This window comes from Cololabis saira, chromosome 6 (genome assembly GCF_033807715.1).
Source record: "Cololabis saira isolate AMF1-May2022 chromosome 6, fColSai1.1, whole genome shotgun sequence".
NCBI classification, from domain to species: Eukaryota; Metazoa; Chordata; class Actinopteri; order Beloniformes; family Belonidae; genus Cololabis; species Cololabis saira.
This window is the reverse complement of record NC_084592.1, coordinates 21,902,407-21,923,589: the sequence shown is the minus strand read 5'-3', so window position 1 is coordinate 21,923,589 and position 21,183 is coordinate 21,902,407. Positions and strand designations below refer to the sequence as shown.

Below are 21,183 nucleotides of genomic sequence, written 5' to 3'. Positions count from 1 at the left end.
ATAGATAGATAGATAGATAGATAGATAGATAGATAGATAGATAGATAGATAGATAGATAGATAGATAGATAGTGTATACAATTATTAAAGAAATCCACGTAAAGCTAAGTAAACGGAGTGAAAAAAAAATCATGATTTAAATAGGAACTTTGTTTCTGTTCCTGGCTGCAGCTATCAACAGTTTCTATCCGGAACCATAACAGTGTAACACGTAAACTCCAGCGGAGGGAAAATAATACGATGCCACCTGCTCAGAAAGTAAGTTATTTTTCTCTTAGAAATCCAACATTTCTGATTACCAACCTTCCGGAATTTGTACTATAAAGATTTCGCTTTTAACTGTTTGTTTCAAAACCATTGATATCTATTTCTGTTCACTGAATTTCAGATGTTAAGCAGCGGAGCATGTTAAGACATGTTTGATGTTTATTTTCGCTTTACAGCACATGAGAACATTTGGTCTCAAAATAAAGACTGAAATACGTAAATACTTTCGTGCTGGAGGTCATACCTGAAGCATTTTACTCTTGAAGTGTTCATTAAAACTGTTTGACGAGACTTGAGTGATTAATTCCCTTTTTTCAAGATTTAAAAAGTATTTTTGAGTTGAGTTTGTGTGAACGTGTGTGCTCTCTGCAGTCAGCTCTGGTCCTGTGCATGGATGTGGGCTTCTCCACGTCCAACACTGCTCCTGGGGAAGAGTCTCCCTTTGATCTTTCTAAAAAGGTCATCCAGAAGTTTGTCCAGCGCCAGGTACAGTCCTACATCTGTAATACAAGAGATGAATCTAAATCACTGTCAGGAGAAATGTTGCTGACGTCATCCTCTGCATGCATGTTTTTATTTTTTCCCTTCAGGTTTTCAGAGAATCTAAGGATGAACTGGCCGTAGTCCTGTTTGGTACAGACTCCACTGAGAATAGTCTGGAACAGGATGGCATGTACCAGAATATTATGGTGCGTCGTCACCTCGTGATACCAGATTTTGCGCTTCTGGAGGAAATTGAACATCAGATCCACCCAGAAAGTCAGCAGGCAGACTGTATCCTTTCTCATTGATACTGATTACCTACTTTAGGTGAAGAGCTGTCAAGGGTATATTGTATTTAATGAAACAAAATGTGGACCTGACCCAGTCCAGGATTCTGCTGTGAAGGTGGAGACATGCAACGGTGGTGTATTTGCAACTATAAAAACAAAACAAAACAGAAAGACAAATTTAAAGCAGCCCCGCTGGGATTTATGAATGACAGCCCGCCATTCCTAAATGAATGTAGAGGAAACCCTGACACATTTTAACAGCTGACAAAATTAGAAAAAAGTGTACAACTACGTGCCAAAGTTGCATTTGGTAACAGTAAACTTAACGGTGAATGTACTGTTTTTGTTGAAGCCTAAAGGTTTTGTGCTGTCAGAGAGGATTGAGCTTTACAAAAGATAAAAGTTTCTTAACGTGTTATACAGTCACTACTCGCTATTCTCATTGTCGCTCTTCTGATCTGAGCTCCTTGTTTTAGAAGTCTTCTTGTGAATCTTAATTTTGATTACCGGTAGTTTCTTTAGGTTTATCCACCAAACTATCAGATCATTACACTATATGTGGTGGGTGTAATATACTATCACAGTATGTATTATAGCTGCCATAATTACGCGGGGAAAGTGGCAGAAAAGACAGTTTTTAAAGATTCCTGCCTGAATATCACTGAACTACAGAGATGTGCATTTGTATGGGATTAAAATGACCTCCTGACCTTGGTGTTTGCTGAAATAGTGTAGGAATTTTTATTTTACAAGTCACAGAGATGGTGCATTTGCCCTAAATTAAAATCCCAGACATCCACAATAATTATTATAAATTACTGTAGGGTCCCAACATAGTTAAGCTGTGAAGTTTGTGTGGCACTTCCTACAGTGGAAATTTGTGACAAAATGTTTTGTATTATCCTCTAACTTTTGGATGTTATCAGCACAACTAAAGTTAATTACTCTTTGGTCAATCATTAATTGTGTAAACAGTTCCTCCTACTTAAGATGATGCTCATATGCCTTAAACCCATTGATTTTTGTTGAGTCAAATGCTCTCCTCACATCATGAGCTTCCTTAACTAGAGTTTAACAGGGCTGGATGCTCTTGTGGTCAGCATGGATCTTCTTCAGAGGGAAACTCAGTAAGAAACTGCTTGTATCTCAGTAATATTCCCGCTTGTTTGCCAATTAATAACCATATTGTTTCTGATTATATTGAATAGATGTTTTTTGCTGATGTCTTTTAAGGGGGAAGAAGTACGATCGTCTTAACATTGTCCTCTTGACTGACCTCAACACCCCGGCCAGTCAAGACAACCTGGATATTATTATAAAAAAACTGAAACAAGAGAACATCACCCTGCAGTTCTTGTAAGGCTCAAACATATTCACATCGTGTCTTGTGACTTAAAATGGCTGCTTTCATTAAAGTTTCAGAGTCTATTTTCCTTTATAACTTGAAGAATTTTTATGCATTTTGTTCAGTTTATTTTGATGCTTATCGTTAGCATCATGCTAACACATTACCATTATAATCACTATGTAAATCACAGCATATTCGGTTTATTAGCATCATGCTATTAATGTTAATACATAAGGCTGCTAAAGTTTTTGAATCATAGTAACACATTAGCATTTTGCTGGCATGGTGATATTTACATTAGCATGTTAGGATTATTAAAAAATATGTTATGTATTTTAGCATGCTAACATGTTAGCATCATGTAGTTGAGTTAGCATGTTTTCATTATGGTACTAATATTAGTACAGACACCATTTTACTTATTTACAATAAAGAAATGTCAACAGACTGGTGCTTTCTTAATGATGATTCCTTGTGAGGTCTTATAGTTGGCCAGTTTAATCTTTCACTTGTCATGTCTTTTCTTGTCCTTAACTGTAACATTTTGATTTCCAGTTTGCCTTTCCCAGTGGAGGAAGAGGAAGAGGAGGATGAGGAAGGTCATGGACAAGGGGACAGAAGAGGCCCTGGTCATCCAGGTACTGGCAAAGGTCTGTCCAGGGAACAGAAGAACGGCATGGACATGGTGAAGCATATCATGCTAAGCTTGGATGAAGAGGAGGGCCTGGATCAAATTTATACCTTCAGGTGGAAGGATCTTTTTTGTTTTATAAAAAGAAAAAAAAAATCAAGTCTGTTCCTCATGTCTTATTTCTTTTTTCGCTATTATGACCTCTGAAAAACACAACTCTCTCTAAATTACAAGTACTTAATGTCTTGCTAAGAATGGCGTCACTAGGTGCTAGATTTTATTGACTTTAATCCTGTTTAAGGAATGCAATCGGGCAGCTTTGTATGTATACACGCATTGAGAGGAGACCCATGACCTGGCCCTGTCAGCTGACTATCGGCAGCTCTCTGTCCATCCGAATTAATGGCTACAAAGCAGTAAGTTAACCATGAAAAGCACTTCACAGTTCACGCAAATATACTGGTGATGGCTTGATTAATAAAGTTTACATAAACCTAACATAGAAATGATACTCTGGCAGGTGACTCAAGAGAGTCTGAAGAAAACATGGATCACAGTCGATGCTCAAACCAACCAGAAGGATGACGTAAAGAGAGAGACAGTCTACTGCCTGGATGATGACAATGAGACAGAGGTGCAGAAGGATGACACCATTCAAGGTGAGGTCTATCTCTGAAGCTGAAGTCCATGAAGTTGTTGCTTCTCTTGTTTGTCCACATTTACTGGAATTCCAGTATATTTACCTCTTTTCTGCTGGCAGGTTTTCGTTATGGAAGCGACATTGTTCCCTTCTCCAAAGTTGACCAAGAGCAGATGAAATACATGCATGATGGGAAGTGCTTCGCCGTACTGGCTTTCACCAAACAGAATTTGGTAATGAGCCCTTTTGTCGTGTCACTGTGACTCAACATGGCGTATAAAAAAGGAAAAGGCATTAGGATTGAAATGTTTTCTTTATTTGGTTTGTGTGCCATGATTTATTGATTTAAAAAAAATAAATCATTTTTCTTTCTTAATTCTCTGCCTGCAGGTACTTCGGCATCAATTCATGGGAACACAGGTCCTCAAGATATTTGCTCCCGCGGATGATGAGGTGAGAGTTGGAGGATGTGGTGTGTTGCTGCTGGCCACGTGTTGGTGCTGACCCGTTTCTCTGTCCGAGCAGCATGCAGGAGTCGCTTTGTCAGCTCTTATTCGCGCGCTGGACGAACTCAAAATGGTGGCCATAGTACGTTACGCCTACAACAAGTGCAGCCACCCTCAAGTGGGCGCAGCTTTCCCGTGTATCAAGGCAGATTATGAGGTCAGATCATGGACCTGAATGTGCCGGTCCTCCATTCAGCAGTATTTACTCAAATACCACTCGGCTAACAACCCTCCTCTCACCCTCTGCAGTGTCTGATGTACGTCCAGCTGCCCTTCGCTGAAGATCTCAGACAATTTACATTTCCTTCTCTAGAAAACAATAAAAAGATCAGTCCATCAGGTAATGTTGTCAGTCTCAAAGTTTCAATTTAATAGCAGTTTCTTGAGGGGAAATTTGATTCCAAGTCTATTCTTGATTCACAACAACAAACTACTCTTTTTGAGAATTAGTTTAATTGCAGTTTGAGCAAACAAAAAAGAAATAAGTTCTAAGAAAGTAGAGTAGTAAAAGTACATTTAAGGTTAGGGGAGTCCTACATTTAAAGGAATTACGGTAAAATCAAATCAAGGAAAACCAAGCAGCTCCTTTTTTTATTTTTTCTGAATAGTTCCACTTTATGCCCATCCATGGCAATAAAGACTTTTGCTCAATTAAACCTTAGAAATTCCTTCTGATATTCAATAATAATAATATTAATTTAAATATGGATGTTATCTATTGTAGAAAAAAATTGACATCTATATTTACTAAGAACTCTCCCTTGTCATGTGGTGAATGTTCGCACAATTATACTCAATTTCCATTTAATGAAACTTTTATTATTTTGCAACACACTTTGAATTGTAAACTAATCATGTATGTTAAAAAATGTCTGATAGATATAAAAATGTGTGCCAGATGGTATAACAGACTATGGGCCCGATTTACTAAGATCCTAAATAAAGAGTACTAAATTGCGTGTGCACTGAAAAAGTTTGCGCGTGCTATTGTTGTGTGTTTTGCGGGTGATCAACTAAGATTGCGTGCGCAATTGATAACAGGTGCAAACCTCAGTATTTAAATGAGGTGTTGCGCGTCTTACGGTTTGCGGCGCAAACTTTGCGCCATGGAGAGTCTGGATGGAAAGCAGGATATAGTCGCAAGCGCGACATGAAATTTGACGAGTTGGAGTTAGAGGTATTAGTGGAAGAGGCAAATTGTTGTGCCGTATTCAGCACCCCTGCCGTGAAAAGCACCCCCTCGTATATTCAATGATAAGTAGACCGAGAAAAAAAAACAACACACTGACACTTCAATATATTTATATATACACACTCACACAAACACATACTTAGGAGTTTATATTATATATATTTACAAATATTATGGAAGACAACACAGTAAGCAGGCTATTAATTAATGACATCAATAACCATTTACCCGATTTTTGTTATCTGTGACTGTGATTGTGGGAAAGTATGACTATTGTGGAATCCATGAGCGCATTTAAACATGAATCATTAACACAAAACTGGACGCTAAACAGAACGTGACACGGAATGAGAATATCATTTTTGTCAGACGAGGGGGTGCTTTTCACGGCAGGGGTGCTGAATACGGCACAACACCGGGGTATGACAACTGCAGAACAGGCGCACAATAAGAAACACTTTTTTTCTCCATGAAAACGTGATTTATTTATTATCACAAATAAAAAAATGAATGTGCCTCCTGTGGCAACCTTTTGCTGAATAATACTCAATTTAACAAAAATAAAATATTTCTCCTTTTGCATGTGGAGAATCCTCGCCACAAATTGAGCCATCCCCACCCCAGTCCTCAAATCAGGCACCAACAAGCATCCCTGCGTAATGCTGGGCAGATTAGCACCTTCCTTTCGAACGTATTAAATACAGACGCAATCACAATCCCCGCCAAAACTTTCAGGCTTGGTAAATCTCATTGCGGGTGGTAAATGGGGATATTTGCATTTTCCCCTCCCAGTATTTAGCGATTTCTGGCGGGTACGCCCCATATTGATTATTCATCAGGGCAAAAGTACTAAATGATTAGCGTGTGCTATTTTGCTCATTTGAGAGGCGCAGTCTTCTTTGCACGCCGTTAGTAGATCAGCTCGCACATTGGTTTGCGGGTGCTGTCAAGTTTGCACACGTTTTTACACACGCAAACCTTTAGTAAATCAGGCCCTATGTGTCAGTGGTTTATGGCCTTTGGATGTAAGTCCTGTGAGATAAAACAGTAAAATTGAGTAAAACTGAGTAAAATTACATGTTACTCAGCAGCTTGAATTTGATGACATTCTTTCAACTCTGCTAGAAGATGTGGGTCCTGGCTTTTTTTTTTTAATACTAAGATCTTAATGCACCCAAAGTCCAAAGTTTGCCTCAATGCTTGACTTCATTGAAGACATTGCCTCGCGAGCTGGGACAGGAGTTTGACAATAATTTTTGTTTGTGGGATGAACTTTAACTCATCTAAAATTCTGACAAAAGAACTCTGAGATAACTTTAGCAACAATAAATGTCCTAGTACTGTGTCAACAGTGTAAAAACATCAGTAAGGAAGCCCAAACAGAATCACAGCTGGATAACAAAAAACTGTTAAAAATTGACTTCTCAAATTTTTTGTATATCTAAATATGTATAAATGTAAATTGTAATTCTTTTGTGAATATTTTTTTCCCATTTGCTTCCTTATCAGGTGCTGTTTCGTAGCTATGAATAAAAATCTCTTAAGATGTGAAGTACCACAACAAACTAAAAAGAAAATAAATCAATCCCTCAAAGAAATTTATTTCCAGATTTCTGTAGGCTGCATCTTTACAGTGAACAAATTAATAAGCGTTTAACAGTGTTTCACTGCATTTTCTTGTAGATGGTACACATACATTAAAATGTGTCCATCTGTCGTACTTACCAGCTACTGGTGTAACTGAGGATTTCTTCCGGACATGTTTAAGATTCTTCTTTAAAGTTTTTCAGAAGCTCTAAATCTTTCAACCCCTTCTCAATTCAAAATATTTTCTTTCGATTAGTTTAGGATTAGGGAAACTTTATACTTTCAGGGAGACACAACTAGATTGTGTGTGTTTTTTTTGTTTTGTTGTTTTTTTTTTTAAATTTATATACACCTTTTTTGATATTGTGATTTTTTTTTTTTCCTCCCATGCCTTAAGCTAGTTTGTGCAGCAGTACCACTTCTGACCAGATGGGGGCATATAGAGCTTTTTTGAACAAAGAGCGCCTGACAAACCTGCGCTAATAAGTGAGGACAGTCTGGCACATCTTGTAATACAACTTTGTCCCACTAGAGGTGCACTTGCTGTGTCTTACACCAGGGGCAAACACATGAACTTCTCTGTGATATGCTGCCCCCATGTGGTCAGAAGTGGTGTTACAACTTGTAGTGGTTTTTTAACGTGAAGGGAATACAAAATGTCAGAATACGTCATATATTTTCAATTGAACCTGATGATCTTCTGGTGTTTTGTGCCCCTTTCAGAGGCGCAACTGTCAGTTGTCGATTCTCTCATTGACTCTATGATGCTGGAAGAAAAAGATGAGAATGGAGATCTGAAAGACCTGTTGAAGCCCCACCACATCCCCAACCCTTCTTTCCAGAGGCTCTTCCAGGTACTGCAGGACAGTTAGTAAATACGGTTAAAGCTTTTTTATTATTTGGAACGATATATTTTTATGGAGCTTTGTGATGTACAATACTGAATTTTCACACACGGTTTAGAATTAGTTAAAGAGAAGCCATTTATATCGATAACAGTAAATATTTTGCTTAACTATTTAAAAAAAAAATCTTTCTCATCTCTCAGTGGCCAAGTATATGAAACTTCAATGTTTGTGGCAAAAACTGCAACTTAAAGCAGCACAGCACAGAGTAACTTTAACTATTTCTCTACAGTTGTGGAGGTTAAACCGCTTTTACGTACAACACTAATCAGGATATCTCTTGGAATACTTGGACATTCTTTCATTTGGTCTTTCCTTATTACTTTTCTTGAGTCTCTTAACCGTGTCTGCTGTACGTCATGTCCACTGTGGCTACGTGAGCTAGTTTCATCATTGTCGATGTGTGACATAGTCATGTACACAGTTTTCACAAGAGAAGATCGGCCCGGGACTCCAAAGTTACTGTGACTGTTTTTTGCCAGAGGTAGAGATGGAGGATTTAAAGAACGAGATCAGGACTTTGATTTAACTTTCTGTAAAAAGACTTTTTTTTTTCTGTGACCATGCTTTGTAGAACAGCCTGTGTCTTTCTATTTAGATTCAGTTTATACACAAATGTCCTGACTTATACGTTAATAATTCAGTTTTTCGATCTATGCTAGTTAAGACCTGATCCAGAACCTTTGAATTAGGCCAAAACCATGATAGTGCCACCACCATGTTTTACAGATATATTCTGGTCATGAAGGCAGCTTTCTTTTAAAGAACTTGACACTGAGCAGATTTTACTGTGGTCTCATATATCAGCAAAACATGTTTACGCTTGTATAAAATCTACTTTGTTTTAGTTCACTTCCTAATCCAAAAATGTGTAAAATGGGCGGAACGAGTGATGCTGTTTTAGCTTGGCTTAGCTCATCCATTATCATTCTTGATGTCACCATTGGTACGCCATTTGAAGTGAATAATGTTGGACTTAAAAACAAAAAACAAGCTGAAAATAAATGACAGTAGCCTTGCAGTCCCCCAGGGCTTTGTCACAGATCCCTCCCGGCTCCTCCACTCGAGCCATGATGGAAGAGATGCAGAGCTCTTGTTGGAAAACCACAAAAAAAAACCACCACCAATCAGTTGCCATGTCATATCTAGCTACACAAGCCTGAACTGTCTCTTGCACCCGGCTGTAAATGTGTTGATTTCAGCCTCAAAGTTGTACAATTGGAAGTCAATGGAGATTAACTGGATATTTGTAGCAAGTTTCAAGTGTTTATTTGAAGAGCTGCATTTAATTGGCCTCTTAAGACACACTAGTGGTATTACATTTTAAAATATCAAACTCTTGTTACAAATATGTCTGGTTTCACACTACTGTGGTGACTCAAAACCTTAGAAAAGGAAATATTTTGATCTATTTCATGCCTTGTTTCAAACTGTTAACTGTCGGAGTCTGAAGTGGATGGACTAAAATGAAAGCATTTAGAAACAGTAAAGTATCTTCTCCCGTTTTGTTTCAACCTTCACCCTTCAGGGGCATGTATGCTTCGCTGATTCACCAAGCTGATATCACATGACCATTACGGGAAGATAAAAGACAAGCCTTAAGCTAGCGCTGCTGACTTTTTTTATCCTTGGTATCAGCTGTTAGTCAGCTAATTTCTGCAGTTAATAACAACGCAGCCGCCTACATTTGCAGGAGGCAAGTATCATTATCTCTTTGCTCTGTATCTCTCCTTTCTTTAGTGTCTCCATCAGCGGGCCGTGAACCCCGGCACCCCTCTCCCCGACATGGAGCCATGGCTGAAGGCTGTGCTTGATCGCCCCGAGGTCATTCAGGAACGCTGCAAAGCTCCATTAGAAGAGCTGAAGAGGAAGTTTCCACTTACTGAAGTGGAGAAGAAAAAAAAGATCAAAACTAGCGCTCAGATTTTTGGCAAAAAGTACGTTTTGGTTCAGTTTTTCAATGCTTTGGATGAGGTTGTGTCTTTGCCTTGTTGGAAATATTAAGTTGATTCTGCATCAAATGTTTTTCAGTTTAATTGCACAGTATGTTTTATTAGAGGGGGGAAAAAGCTAAATTATTTAAAACAAGCCCTTTCATTCCTAGTTCTGGGGAGCTGGATGCAAAGAAGGCAAAGGAAGACGAAGCAGAAGAGGAGTACAACCTTGCTGACATCGCTGAAGGCTCTGTAACTTCTGTAAGAATCGCAGGACCTGCATGACAAAGCGCTCATGGCGGAAACATCTCTCAGTAGGGAGAAAGCACTCCACCATTTGAAATGAACAGATACACTGTCAGTAAATTTCCATTTTGCTCACAAACCAGGTGGGAAGTGTGGACCCAGCTCGAGACTTCTGCACTCTGATCAGGCAGAAGAGTCTTCCGTTTGGAGAGGGTGAGGACATGCTCTCCAGCTAAGTGTTGTTGTTGTTTTGGGGCTGTATCATAAATCTTCATGACTCTTGTTAAAGCCTGTAATTATGTTTGTTTTTGGTTGTGGCGATCCCTGTGTCCTTCCAGCCTGTCAGCAGCTGACTCATAGGATAGAGCAGTTGCTTAGCAACAAGAACACGCACTACTACATGAAAAGCATCACCTGTATCCAGGCGTTCAGAGAACAGTCCGTTAAGGTAAACAAACATTTACCATTGATCATTTTGCTATGCTTGATGATGTCGTTTCTTGATGGTTTTAGCTTTTCACTGCATATATTAGATTGATCCTTTGATTCTTCAGATTGGAGTGAGTTTTTCTTTTCTGCTGACCTAAATGGAGGCCAGTGATTTGTAAATATGTGAGCTTTTACGAGACCTTTAAATGTATAATGAGTGTTTTATGTCTTCCATAATTCAGAAGGGGAATGCTGATCTGTACAACAGCTACCTCCAGTCCCTAAAAAGGAGCATTCCCAACAGAGGTTTAGAGGTCTTCTGGGACCTGCTTGTTCAAGGTACGATAAGCCTTTTTACTTGAGGCTGCAAGGTTTCTCTTAAATTATTCCTCCCCTGAGATTACGTGAAACCTCAACGTGATCTGAGTGTAAAATGATCATTGATTCACAGCAGAAATCTGTTTGAGAGTTCACTTGGTTTTTTTTAATGGACAGATTGTCTTACCTTAATCAGCAAGGATGAGGTTGAAGGAAGCACCATCTCGAAAAATGAAGCTAATCAGGTGATCTTTTTAAGTGTATATATGTATTATTTAAGATTGATCTAGAAAGGGTTTTTTTTAACGACAAAGCCTGCCTTATTTCCAGTTTCTGGTGGTGGAAGAGAAGAAAGAAGTGGCAGCTGCACCACCAGCTGAGGATATTGGAGATGTTGATGACTTGGTTAGTGTTGTTGCTATTTTTCATTTAGTTTTTTTTCCTACAGTACTATCACTTTTTGGGAGTTATAGCCTGTTATTTTCAGGAAATGCTTCAGGTTCGGGTTTAAACTATTTAGACCACAGAAATAAACTCCATCAGTCTTATGTATTTTTTTTGTGTCTTGTGTTTTGCAGTTTGACATGATGTAATGAGGGAGGCAAGGAGGAGGGTCTGCAGAAATCTGAGGAATTTAATCTTTCAACACAGCCAGGTCAAACTATTTCGGCCGTCCATTATTCCATCACATGATACTTGTAATGTGTGACTTGTAACATGATGCATGCATGTTGCACAAATCCTAGTTCAATGTACCTATACCTTTTCCAAATAATGTTTGCAATACTGATATGTAAAATGACTAAAAACTGTTTTGGGTACTAGAGTTTTGTCCCTCGTCTTAAGGGTAAAGTCACCTTGTAATTCCATTTTAGTGTGCTGATGCAGCGAGTGTCTCAACATCAACATTTTTGTGAACCAAAAACGCCTTTTATTTTGTTAAATCTCGTTGACAAAGAAAGTATCACTTGTGATTGCAAATGTTATTTTTATTAAAACTTTTTTTGGACAAAGCATTTCTGTGACATTATTTGCAAAAATACAGTGCATACTAGACATATGAAACCAATCTCAGGGTTTCAAGGTAATTCCAGGTCATTTCAACATGAGGAAAAACTCTCATTAATGTGATGGTTGTGGTTGTGTGGGTGTTTTTATAACTGCCCACCTTTGCTCTAAAGGTTTGGAAGTAATGGGTTGCGAAAAATTGATCGCTTCAGTTTTCCAATAAGAATTAAATTATTACATGAAAAATGTTGGACAGTCCAGATATGTTTGAGAACTATTACTTATTGGAGTGCCTATAACAGTAATGTATTTTTTACGTTTTTGTGGAAGTATACAGTTAAGTGTAAACAGTAAAGTGACAAAACAGACAGTCCATGCTGATTTAAATATCTCTCTCAAAGATGATACCCCTGAACCATGTAAGTGGTTCACATATCCACCTAAACCACTGTGTAACTTACAGCATATGCATAAAGCCTGCTTAAAGGCCTCCAAAAACATAAACAAAACATACTTTGCACCGAGGCCATGACAAGTTTAATTACAGGCATTGCTGCACATATTCTGCAAAAAAGAAAATAAAGAATCAGTGGATTAACATTTATAGGGGGATTGTTTCTTTTCTCTTTTTAATGTAAAGCACTTGCTAAAGTTATATTTTCAGACCAGTTCAGCTCCAACCTTGTACTGCCTTTCTCTCTTGTTACTGACAACATCCTCTTGAACTGAGTCCAATTCAGTGCCTATTTGTAATATTTTCTCTATAAAAAATGGGGCTGCTGTGTCTTTGTTTTTTGCTCAGTGTGAAGTTTTTGGATCATAATTTGCAACAATACTCCACTAGTGTTGGATTTAAGTTTAAAACATCTTAGTCGTAGAAGATGATAATCATTTTAAACCGTTATGGGTGATATTTATTCAAATTGGAAACTTAAAAAACACAATAAACTGATCTAATGAGCTAAGATGATTCCTTAGATGGAGATACAGTATCTAATGCTGTTAACAAGTTAACCTTTTTGAAAAGCTCCAGCAAGCGGATAAATACCCCAATCATCAATAATCATACACAATGGCAAACACACAAGGTTGAAATAAACTGGAATCAAGTATTAAAGTCTTTATAAATTCTTCAGTGCAATGCTATTATAGTTTGCTTTATTCTTTGCATGTTTACTTTTTTTTTCTGTTTTCTAGTCTTTTTTTTTTTTGCTCTGTTGGGAGAGCTCTAGTGATCCGATTAGACACCAACTGCTATTCTGCATTAACTCTTGTGAAATTTATTGGATGTATAAATGCTCTGAGAGCAGGACAAGTGATGATGAATTATAGACTTCTTTGTCATTGTGCCACTCACTTATGCGCAGTGGAGGTATTAACATGGCAGATTGTTAGCATTCAAAACTTGTAAAGATCATATTTGATTTCATGTTCTAACTTAACAGCTATAGCACCAGTGTGATGCTCACATGAGCATGGTCCCTTAACACACCCACTTGATGAAACGGTCAAAGAAACTAGGTTGCAACAGATCAGATAACTTTTTTCCTCTGAAAATGGCACCCTCGTCATTCATGGCGAGCTTTGTTAGGACTTTTTGGTCAATGTCACTTCCTGGGGCAATCACAGTGGAGACAACCTGTTCTCTGCGCATCTCAATAACTGTCTCATCCAGGCTACGACTGTCAGTGACTCCATCTGTGATGAAGACAAATGAAACCTCAGCGCCGCGTCTGGTCCTGCTTCCTCTCCCCAAGATGTTGTTGATGGTGTAGACCACGGCAGGCCCCACAGCTGAAGAAGAATCCAGGTACGTTAAGTTGGCTATACCTTCAGCAATGACGCCAGAGTTGTGGGTGAGAGGGAAGGCCACGAGATTCTCATTCTCCTTGCCGAACTCTATCAGTGCCAGACGGGAGCCCATTCGATCGTTCCTGTTCCTGGCCATGAGCAATCTGTCTGCCACCTTCTGCACAAAGTCACGGGCAAATCTAAAGTTCTCAAATCCGAGGCGCTCTGAGCCATCAAGGAGAAATACCAAATCGACAGGCCGTCCAATACATGGAGCCACTTCTGGTTCTGTAATGAAAGAAGAGAAATGACTCACTGAGCTCCCTTTTACTCCAGAGCAGAACCAATGACTTGGCCATAAAAAAACAAAACAAAAAACAACCCACCACTTTTGCAGGGGAGGTCCGGGCACTTAATCACTGGATCTGCGAGGAAAAGTGGATATACTGCAGGTTAGACTAATTTCACGAGAACTAATTTCACGCTACCTTGCAGGGTGCCCTGCGGCAGACTTACCAGGACACAGCACAGTTTCCATCTTCTTTATGAACTTCTCCGCCACTAAGTCGGTGTATTTCTGCATCTCAGTGATGCGGTTCCTATCGTTGCATGCTATTGACTTAAGGGTCTCGTTGTCATATGTCATGTTAAACATATCACCAACCCCAATGGCGTTCACTACCACGGCGGGGTCATTGCAAAGGGCCTTGAGCTTCTTGTCATCGTCACGAGGGTCATAGCGGCCGTCTGTGACCACGACGACGGATACCTTAGTGCGGACTCTCTTGCTGTGTCTAATGAGGTTGTCATAGGCGAAGCTGAGAGCTGACGGTGTGAAAGTGCCCCCAGCAATCCACTGTAGATTCTTCACCGCTGTTTTAAAGGCAGACATGGAGTCTATGGAAGGGTCATCAAGGCGGATGGCCTCAAAGGTCCCGTTGTGACTGAACTGTACGACTCCAACCCTTGTGCCTAGGAGATACAGACATGTAAAGTTCATCTGCAAAAGATTCAAGTATAGTTGTTATATTATGAGACAGTGAGATGAATAATGTTTTGTGTCTTTGTAGTCTATGTGAACTTCTGGTTTCAACTGTAAGTTGGTCTGATGAATCCTAATTCTGAAAAAAAGCTGCTTATCCCAGTAGATCTCCTGTACAGGCTCATTTTCACCTCATAGTTGGATAATTGGGTTGTTTGAATGAATGGGTGTGATTAGGCAAAAAAAAAAAAAAACATGATACCAAAAAACACATTTGCTTCAAATAAGGTATAAAGAAACTGCTGTCAGAAAAGTATGAATAATTCATATTAGTGATGTTAACAGTACATTAAAATTTAACAGTACTCTGTCAATGCCAGACCTTGACAAATAACGATTTTAAATTTCAAACATACTGTAATGTGTAAAAAATGTGAAGGTCAAGACTTGCATTTATCTTTGACACTGATCCTTAATGGAGCATACGTGAAAATCACTTAAATGTTTTGATTAATATATACATGATATATTCCTTGATTGTATGGTAATACACCAATCAGTTTTAATGCATTGCAAAATCAAAAGTTTGTCAAACTATTTTGTGGCATTATATATTATTGAGCACACTAATAAATATGTGTATATATATATATATATATATATATATATATATATATATATATATATATATATATATATATATATATATATATATATATATATGTAAATTCCTTTCCTGTTGTAAGTGTAACACAAGCCGATAGATGCTAGAGCAGGGATAGGCAACCCTGGTCCTCGAGTGCCACAGTCCTAAGACATGCAGGACAATGGCACTCAAGGATTATTACTATTTTTGAATCACTTCAGAACAGTGTACCCTTTCCTTTTGCCCAGAGAGCTGAGATAACCTCCACCAGACCAGATGATGAGTTGCCACATCTGATTGTTGGTGGCCGTAATGCTAGCATTTCATAAACACTGTCGAAATGCGCAACACAGACCAACTTTTAAGCTGATAGTTGCATTTTGACATTGGCATTGCTAACAACATGATGTTTATTCACCATTAGTCAAATGTTCTTCACTATAGGACATCTACAGGAAGTTAACATTTCTGCCTGAAGACATTTACTATAAATCTTAATTCAGTCTGATTTTACTTCATGGGTAAAATCAGTAATGATTTCATCCATAACTAATAAACACAGAATATGATATGACCCTGTCGTTACTTCAGGCGAGGATACTCTGCAATGCGTGCGCCTGCATATTCACCCCTCTGAATGGTTCTTCCAATTGCTCCGTCTGTTCTTTGATGATTTTTAGGAACAAAAAGTATGCTACTTAGTTTCCTCTTAGATGCCTTTGGATGTCTCATATACCAAGCTTGCTGTTAATCCACCCTCCACCAATTAATGAGGGCAGGATAGTCCTACACCCCAGACTTTATGTGTAAGCCTGATAAACAATGCTTGAATGGAGCGTAACTGCCAAATCCAAATATGTGTTACTATTAAAGTGTTTCAAACTTACTGCAGGAGTTGTCTGACTGAAATCAGTTAACCATAAATTACCATGGTTATCTAGCTGGGATAAAATACAATATTTTTTGGGGCAATCATTACATTTACTTCATATAGGAAAATAACTCAAATGATTGTGTCAATCTAAACAACAAAAAAAAAACAACAAAAAAACAACAGGCTTTTAAATTGAAAGGAAATATATCGTACCCAGTCATGTTTCTAAAAATCTAACTCATGCCTGCACATAATGCAGTTGGAAATTGCTTTGCTCCATCAAGTGTAATGTCAAACAGACCCAAACAGGCGTAAATGCTTTGTGCAAGCTCCACAGTTACAGAAGTAGATAATGACAGAATTATCACAAGAGACAGCATCCGTCTCCTCTGTGAAAAACAGTCCATCATGCACCGCGAAATGTACCGAGCTTTAAAGCTGTCCGGTTCACTGCCTAACATGGCACCAATTTGCCGCCAGCTAAATTGTTTGCAATTTGTTTTGGTCTTTGCCATAATAGGTCAACCAGAAAGAGCCCAACAATAACAAGCGATGCAGAAAAAAAAAACTGCCTGGAGGGGCAGCTAAAGGAACATAAGACAGAGACCGAGGCGTTTACATGCCCTCCAAACTCCCCACAACCTTTTCCAGATTAAAAATCTAGGGAAATAAGCCAGATCCTCAGAAGCCCCTCTCCGAAAATTGTAGCTGTACTTAGTAGATTGAATGAGTCATTCCAGGGAAATGCTTAATCATTTATGGATGACTCTGCTTCTTTATCTGTTAAAAATGTAATGCATTTTTGTTTCAGTGTACCTGTTGGTGATGCAGGGTCAGAGGCCATAGTTCCAAGTCTGTTGATTGTGTTGATAACAAATTGCTTTTCCAGGGTGAAGTTTGTCTGTCCAACACTCTCTGAGCTGTCAATTACGAAGACAATGTCCAGAGCTCCACAGTGCTTCTCGCAGTCTGGGAAGGAAGTGTAAAAAGAGGATTGAGCATGCTGGAAAAGTTTAACGTTGCGTCTGAGTGGTGATGCCATCTGCTTACCACAACAGCCGCACGTCTCCCTGACGTATGTCATGATGTCACATTCCTGCGAACAACATGTATGCAGGTTAGAAGCAACATACTCGGGAAAATCATTTGATAATAATTTCAAGTCAAACTTCTTTTTTCAAGCTTACTTACAGTGAGTCCAGGATCCCCCGCTGGGCCTGGACCTCCCTGCAGAGACACATAAGATGGAGAAATTAATCAAATTTGATCTGAAATCTGCATGCATGGTCAAGTCATTGTTTGAGCAGTTGTGAAATTGCTTACCTCATGTCCCGTCTCTCCCCTGGGTCCTCGCTGTCCGGGCTCTCCTGGCTGGCCTGGTTCCCCCTGAATTTAAAGCATTTTTCAGTAGAAGTGACTCATTTTTCTGCATAATAGCTTTTGCTTATCTTTTAAAGTATTCTGCCAAAGACTTCCACAGAATGTTAACAGCTGTTTGTATCTCTTTTATTGCTGGCTCGAAGGATATGTTTCGACCTGCAGAGAGAACATGAGAGACAGCAAAATCTTAAAGACCGTCCAGATGCACGGATGCTGCGATTAGGACAGTGATGAAGAGGAATCCCATTGTCAGTTCAGCTGGTGTCACATGACCTATGGGACTGTTGTGGCATCATCGTTCATATTAATCTTGTGTAGCTTTATCTTTTCACCTCTTTTTAACCTCGAACAAAATCTAGCCACACACTGCAGATAGTTTCCGTTTGATCAGATGAGGTGTTCACATACTGCATCTCAATGATTTTTCTCTCAATCCCAATGCAACGGAGCTCGATAAAACTTCATTCGCGGCAGATAAGTCTTTTTAAAATCCAACAGCAACGGATCTGGAGGGAGGCTGTTAAAACAGATATCTTAACAAGGAAGTAGGTCTCTGTGAAAAGTGTTTTAACCATCTCTTGGTTAGACCTCACAAGAACACAGCAAGGAGGTGATATATTCAAGTAAAAGTTAATAATCCTATAACTTTTAGGAGTTCATTCATTATATTACAGTATTTTAAGTTTAAGATTGGAAGGTTAAGGCTTCTACTTCAAATGTTGTTTTTATACGATTATGGGTACTTTTACCAAAGTACTGGATCTGAGTACTTCTCGAACCCCACGGTCCTTGACACGCTTTAGGCTGAGCAACATGCACAAGAATGAGTTGGAGGATTAGAGTTTGCCAGAACTACTTAATATCCGTCTGCATGGGTTATAAACTCAACCTCCTTTCATGACATCTTGTTATTGTGCTTACAGCCGGTCCGGGTGGTCCTTTATTTCCAGCTTCTCCTTTGGCACCGCATGAACCTCTGGTCCCTCGGGATCCTTTCTTGCCTGGTTCACCTATGTCTCCCTACAAAGAACAGAGTCACTTGTGTCTCAAATAAACCTTGCTGGAATCTATTTCAAACACGAAGGACCTCCAACAAAGCACGCAGAATCATACAGGAGATCCCCTCGATCCCGGATAACTGAATCCTGGTCTTCCTTTGTCCCCCTTTGGAAGAAGAAAATCAGTCAGCAAATTATGTTAGATGTCCTTGCTGACAGTGGATCCAGATGTTCCTTTTCCTCACCGGTAGCCCTCGTGGCCCGGAGTCCCCCCTCTGTCCTGGATCACCAGGATCTCCCAGAGTGCCCTTTGACCAAAGAGGATAAATTATATCGAGTGAAAACAAGAGCTCAAACAATTAACAGTTTGCACTTCTGATATTATGAACAACAAACATTTTTTCCCAGGGCCCCTGGTTCTCCTGGCTGACCCCTTGGTCCTGGCAGTCCCATATCTCCCTGTTAGAGAGAGAAGTTCACAAAAGGTCTTACTGGACACAGTTCTGACTCCAGTCCTGAAACTCTCATGCAGTTGTAAATCTGGTAATGCGGAGCCCCGGAGAAATAATCTTAAAGTTTCCTGAAAGATGTGTTTTTAGGATAACAGGCTCAGTTCAGATTATTTTGGCAGGGTAGAAGATGTAAGAAGGCTTAGATACAGTACTAGAGGTCTATCAAGGGCTCACTGAGTTCTGAGGCAGCTGCTGAATCATCGCAGCCAAAATCCACCCACAGTATGATCTCCTCACCTTGGTGCCCTTGAATCCGCCTTCCCCAGTAGGACCCCAGTATCCCTGTGGTCCTTGTTCTCCCTTAAAAGCAAATTAGTCTGTCAGAATTTACACTACACCATTAATCACTATCCAAAGTACACAAAACATCTGAGCAACCGGGAAATAAAAAGGAAATGTGCCGAGAAATCCTCTGTGAATCCTGAGAAATTATCTAAAGCGACACAGAACTGGACTATAACAGTTTTGGTGGAGGTGGGTTGTTTAAACCCACAGAGATATCATCCAAATGTCTTGTTAGGTCAACAGAATGTGGGTCTGTTTGTCCCTCACATTCTTCTTCACAGTCCTTTTTCTTCTTACACATTCCAGTCGAGTCATACAGAAGTGGACTATAATCAGAGTTTGTTTTAAACATATTTTCAAGAATGTAAATGCAGTAAACTTCAAAAACTAAACTAAACTATGAATACAACATTGAGTATCTGGAATGTATCAACAGCCTTAACTTTCTCTGACTGCTAAACTTACCTTTAATCCTTTGACCCCAACAGGTCCTTGGGCCCCTTTTTTCCCAGGATCTCCTCTCCTGCCCTGTTGATATGTAGTAAACATTATTTACACATTTATAATTGAAAAAAATACTAATTTCCTTTTTCTCAAAAAGATAATTTTTTAAAAATACAAAGAGAGAAATACCGCATTGCCCTTAGGTCCAGGTTTGCCTCTGGGCCCCTGAAATTAATTAATATTTTATTCAGAAATGAGCCTTTTGCCATTAAATAACTTTGTAGCAGAAGCCACTTAAAATAAATGTTGAATGTTGATCTTTACCGCAGTCCCCTTTTTTCCTGCTGTCCCCGGGTTTCCACGTTGTCCTCTTTCACCCTATGACACAGTGTGAGTCTCTGTAGCTGATTATACATTTAAACCACGTCCCAACCTCCTTTCTTTTCTACTATACAGTATGTCAGATTAAAGGTTACCTTTGGTCCTGTCTCACCCTCAGGGCCCTGAGGGCCTGGCTTTCCTGGGAAACCTGGGTCACCCTAAAACAGCACAGACAAACAAAGCAGAGACACATAACTAGAGACAACAACTGACACATTTATGTTTACATTTAAATCTGTTGGTCAAATGATCAACACTAAAAAGGAGGATATGCGTCCAGAATGTGATGCAGTTTCACCTTGTCAGGTTGAAGCTGCTCGTATCAAACTTTTATTGGTATTTAATAGGCAGTTAATCAATGAACTGGTAGCAGCTGTGAGTCTGAACTGTTGTTTACCCTTTAGAGGTCACCACCTACCAGACCTCTTTAAAAGCAGAGCTCTACAGAAGGCTGAGACCGTTCTGGCTGATCCAAACCACTCTCTGTTTCAGAGTTCACCCGGCTCGCATCCAGCCAGAGGTACGGTGCGGCCCGATACCGAACAAACAGGAGGGATAAAGCTTTTATCCCAGCTGTTATTGTTTTTTAAAACTCACTGTGACTTTCCACTGCTCTTGCAGTGGACTGTAAAGTTTTCTGATTTTGACATATTTTATATTTGGTTGGTGTTGCATTGCTTATATTACATTTAATGTTATTTTAACATTGTATTGTTGCATTGTTCTGTGTAGAGTGCATGGTACTGTGGCTGATTTTCTTCTTTTATGTTTCTTGTTACTGCTGGCTGCAAAGAAATGATATAGTGTACTGAACACAAGACAAACTGTTTCCAGCTTACCTGCATCTGTACAACACCTCCTCTTTATGTGTCCACATCAGTTTAGCCTCTCTTACTTTATCTCCCAGTTGTCTAACCCTAGCTGTTCCTCTGATGTCTTCAGTCTGATCCTATCTGGCCTTGTCACTCCCGAAGATAATTCAAACATCTTCAACTACACTCCCCCCCCAGCTCTCCCTCCTGTCTCTTGGTCTGCACCACCATCTCCAAGCTATAGATATAGCTATAGCTATAGATATAGTTTTTTCTGGCGACACAGCAGCACTG

At 39.3% G+C, this 21,183-nt stretch overlaps 2 protein-coding genes across 3 annotated transcripts in view; one reads left to right on the top strand and one right to left on the bottom strand.

Annotated features, from left to right (window-relative positions):
• The first annotated feature begins 203 nt into the window (after window positions 1–203).
• On the top strand, window positions 204–11,789 carry xrcc5 (X-ray repair complementing defective repair in Chinese hamster cells 5). The gene is made up of 21 exons (XM_061723663.1): window positions 204–258; window positions 640–753; window positions 858–1,041; window positions 2,119–2,167; window positions 2,274–2,396; window positions 2,944–3,135; window positions 3,321–3,435; window positions 3,540–3,678; window positions 3,780–3,892; window positions 4,050–4,112; window positions 4,185–4,322; window positions 4,415–4,505; window positions 7,668–7,798; window positions 9,590–9,786; window positions 9,954–10,044; window positions 10,173–10,242; window positions 10,368–10,477; window positions 10,701–10,797; window positions 10,954–11,021; window positions 11,107–11,181; window positions 11,355–11,789. The coding sequence occupies exons 1-21, from the start codon at window positions 241–243 to the stop codon at window positions 11,367–11,369; spliced, it is 2,193 nt and encodes a 730-aa protein (XP_061579647.1). The 5' UTR covers window positions 204–240; the 3' UTR covers window positions 11,370–11,789.
• The window catches only part of LOC133446005 (collagen alpha-2(VI) chain-like), a 21,854-nt gene continuing 12,415 nt past the window's right edge, over window positions 11,745–21,183 (bottom strand). For both annotated transcript variants that reach the window (XM_061723661.1, XM_061723662.1), the window contains exons 13-28: window positions 20,173–20,235; window positions 20,021–20,074; window positions 19,886–19,921; window positions 19,718–19,780; window positions 19,205–19,267; window positions 18,852–18,914; window positions 18,701–18,763; window positions 18,571–18,621; window positions 18,379–18,477; window positions 17,401–17,463; window positions 17,269–17,304; window positions 17,128–17,173; window positions 16,894–17,046; window positions 14,092–14,547; window positions 13,962–14,000; window positions 11,745–13,863 (exon numbers count right to left, since the gene is read on the bottom strand). In XM_061723661.1, the coding sequence (XP_061579645.1) occupies window positions 13,268–13,863; window positions 13,962–14,000; window positions 14,092–14,547; window positions 16,894–17,046; window positions 17,128–17,173; window positions 17,269–17,304; window positions 17,401–17,463; window positions 18,379–18,477; window positions 18,571–18,621; window positions 18,701–18,763; window positions 18,852–18,914; window positions 19,205–19,267; window positions 19,718–19,780; window positions 19,886–19,921; window positions 20,021–20,074; window positions 20,173–20,235 (1,944 nt within the window). In that variant the 3' untranslated portion in view covers window positions 11,745–13,267. The remainder of the gene's footprint in view (window positions 13,864–13,961; window positions 14,001–14,091; window positions 14,548–16,893; window positions 17,047–17,127; window positions 17,174–17,268; window positions 17,305–17,400; window positions 17,464–18,378; window positions 18,478–18,570; window positions 18,622–18,700; window positions 18,764–18,851; window positions 18,915–19,204; window positions 19,268–19,717; window positions 19,781–19,885; window positions 19,922–20,020; window positions 20,075–20,172; window positions 20,236–21,183) is intronic.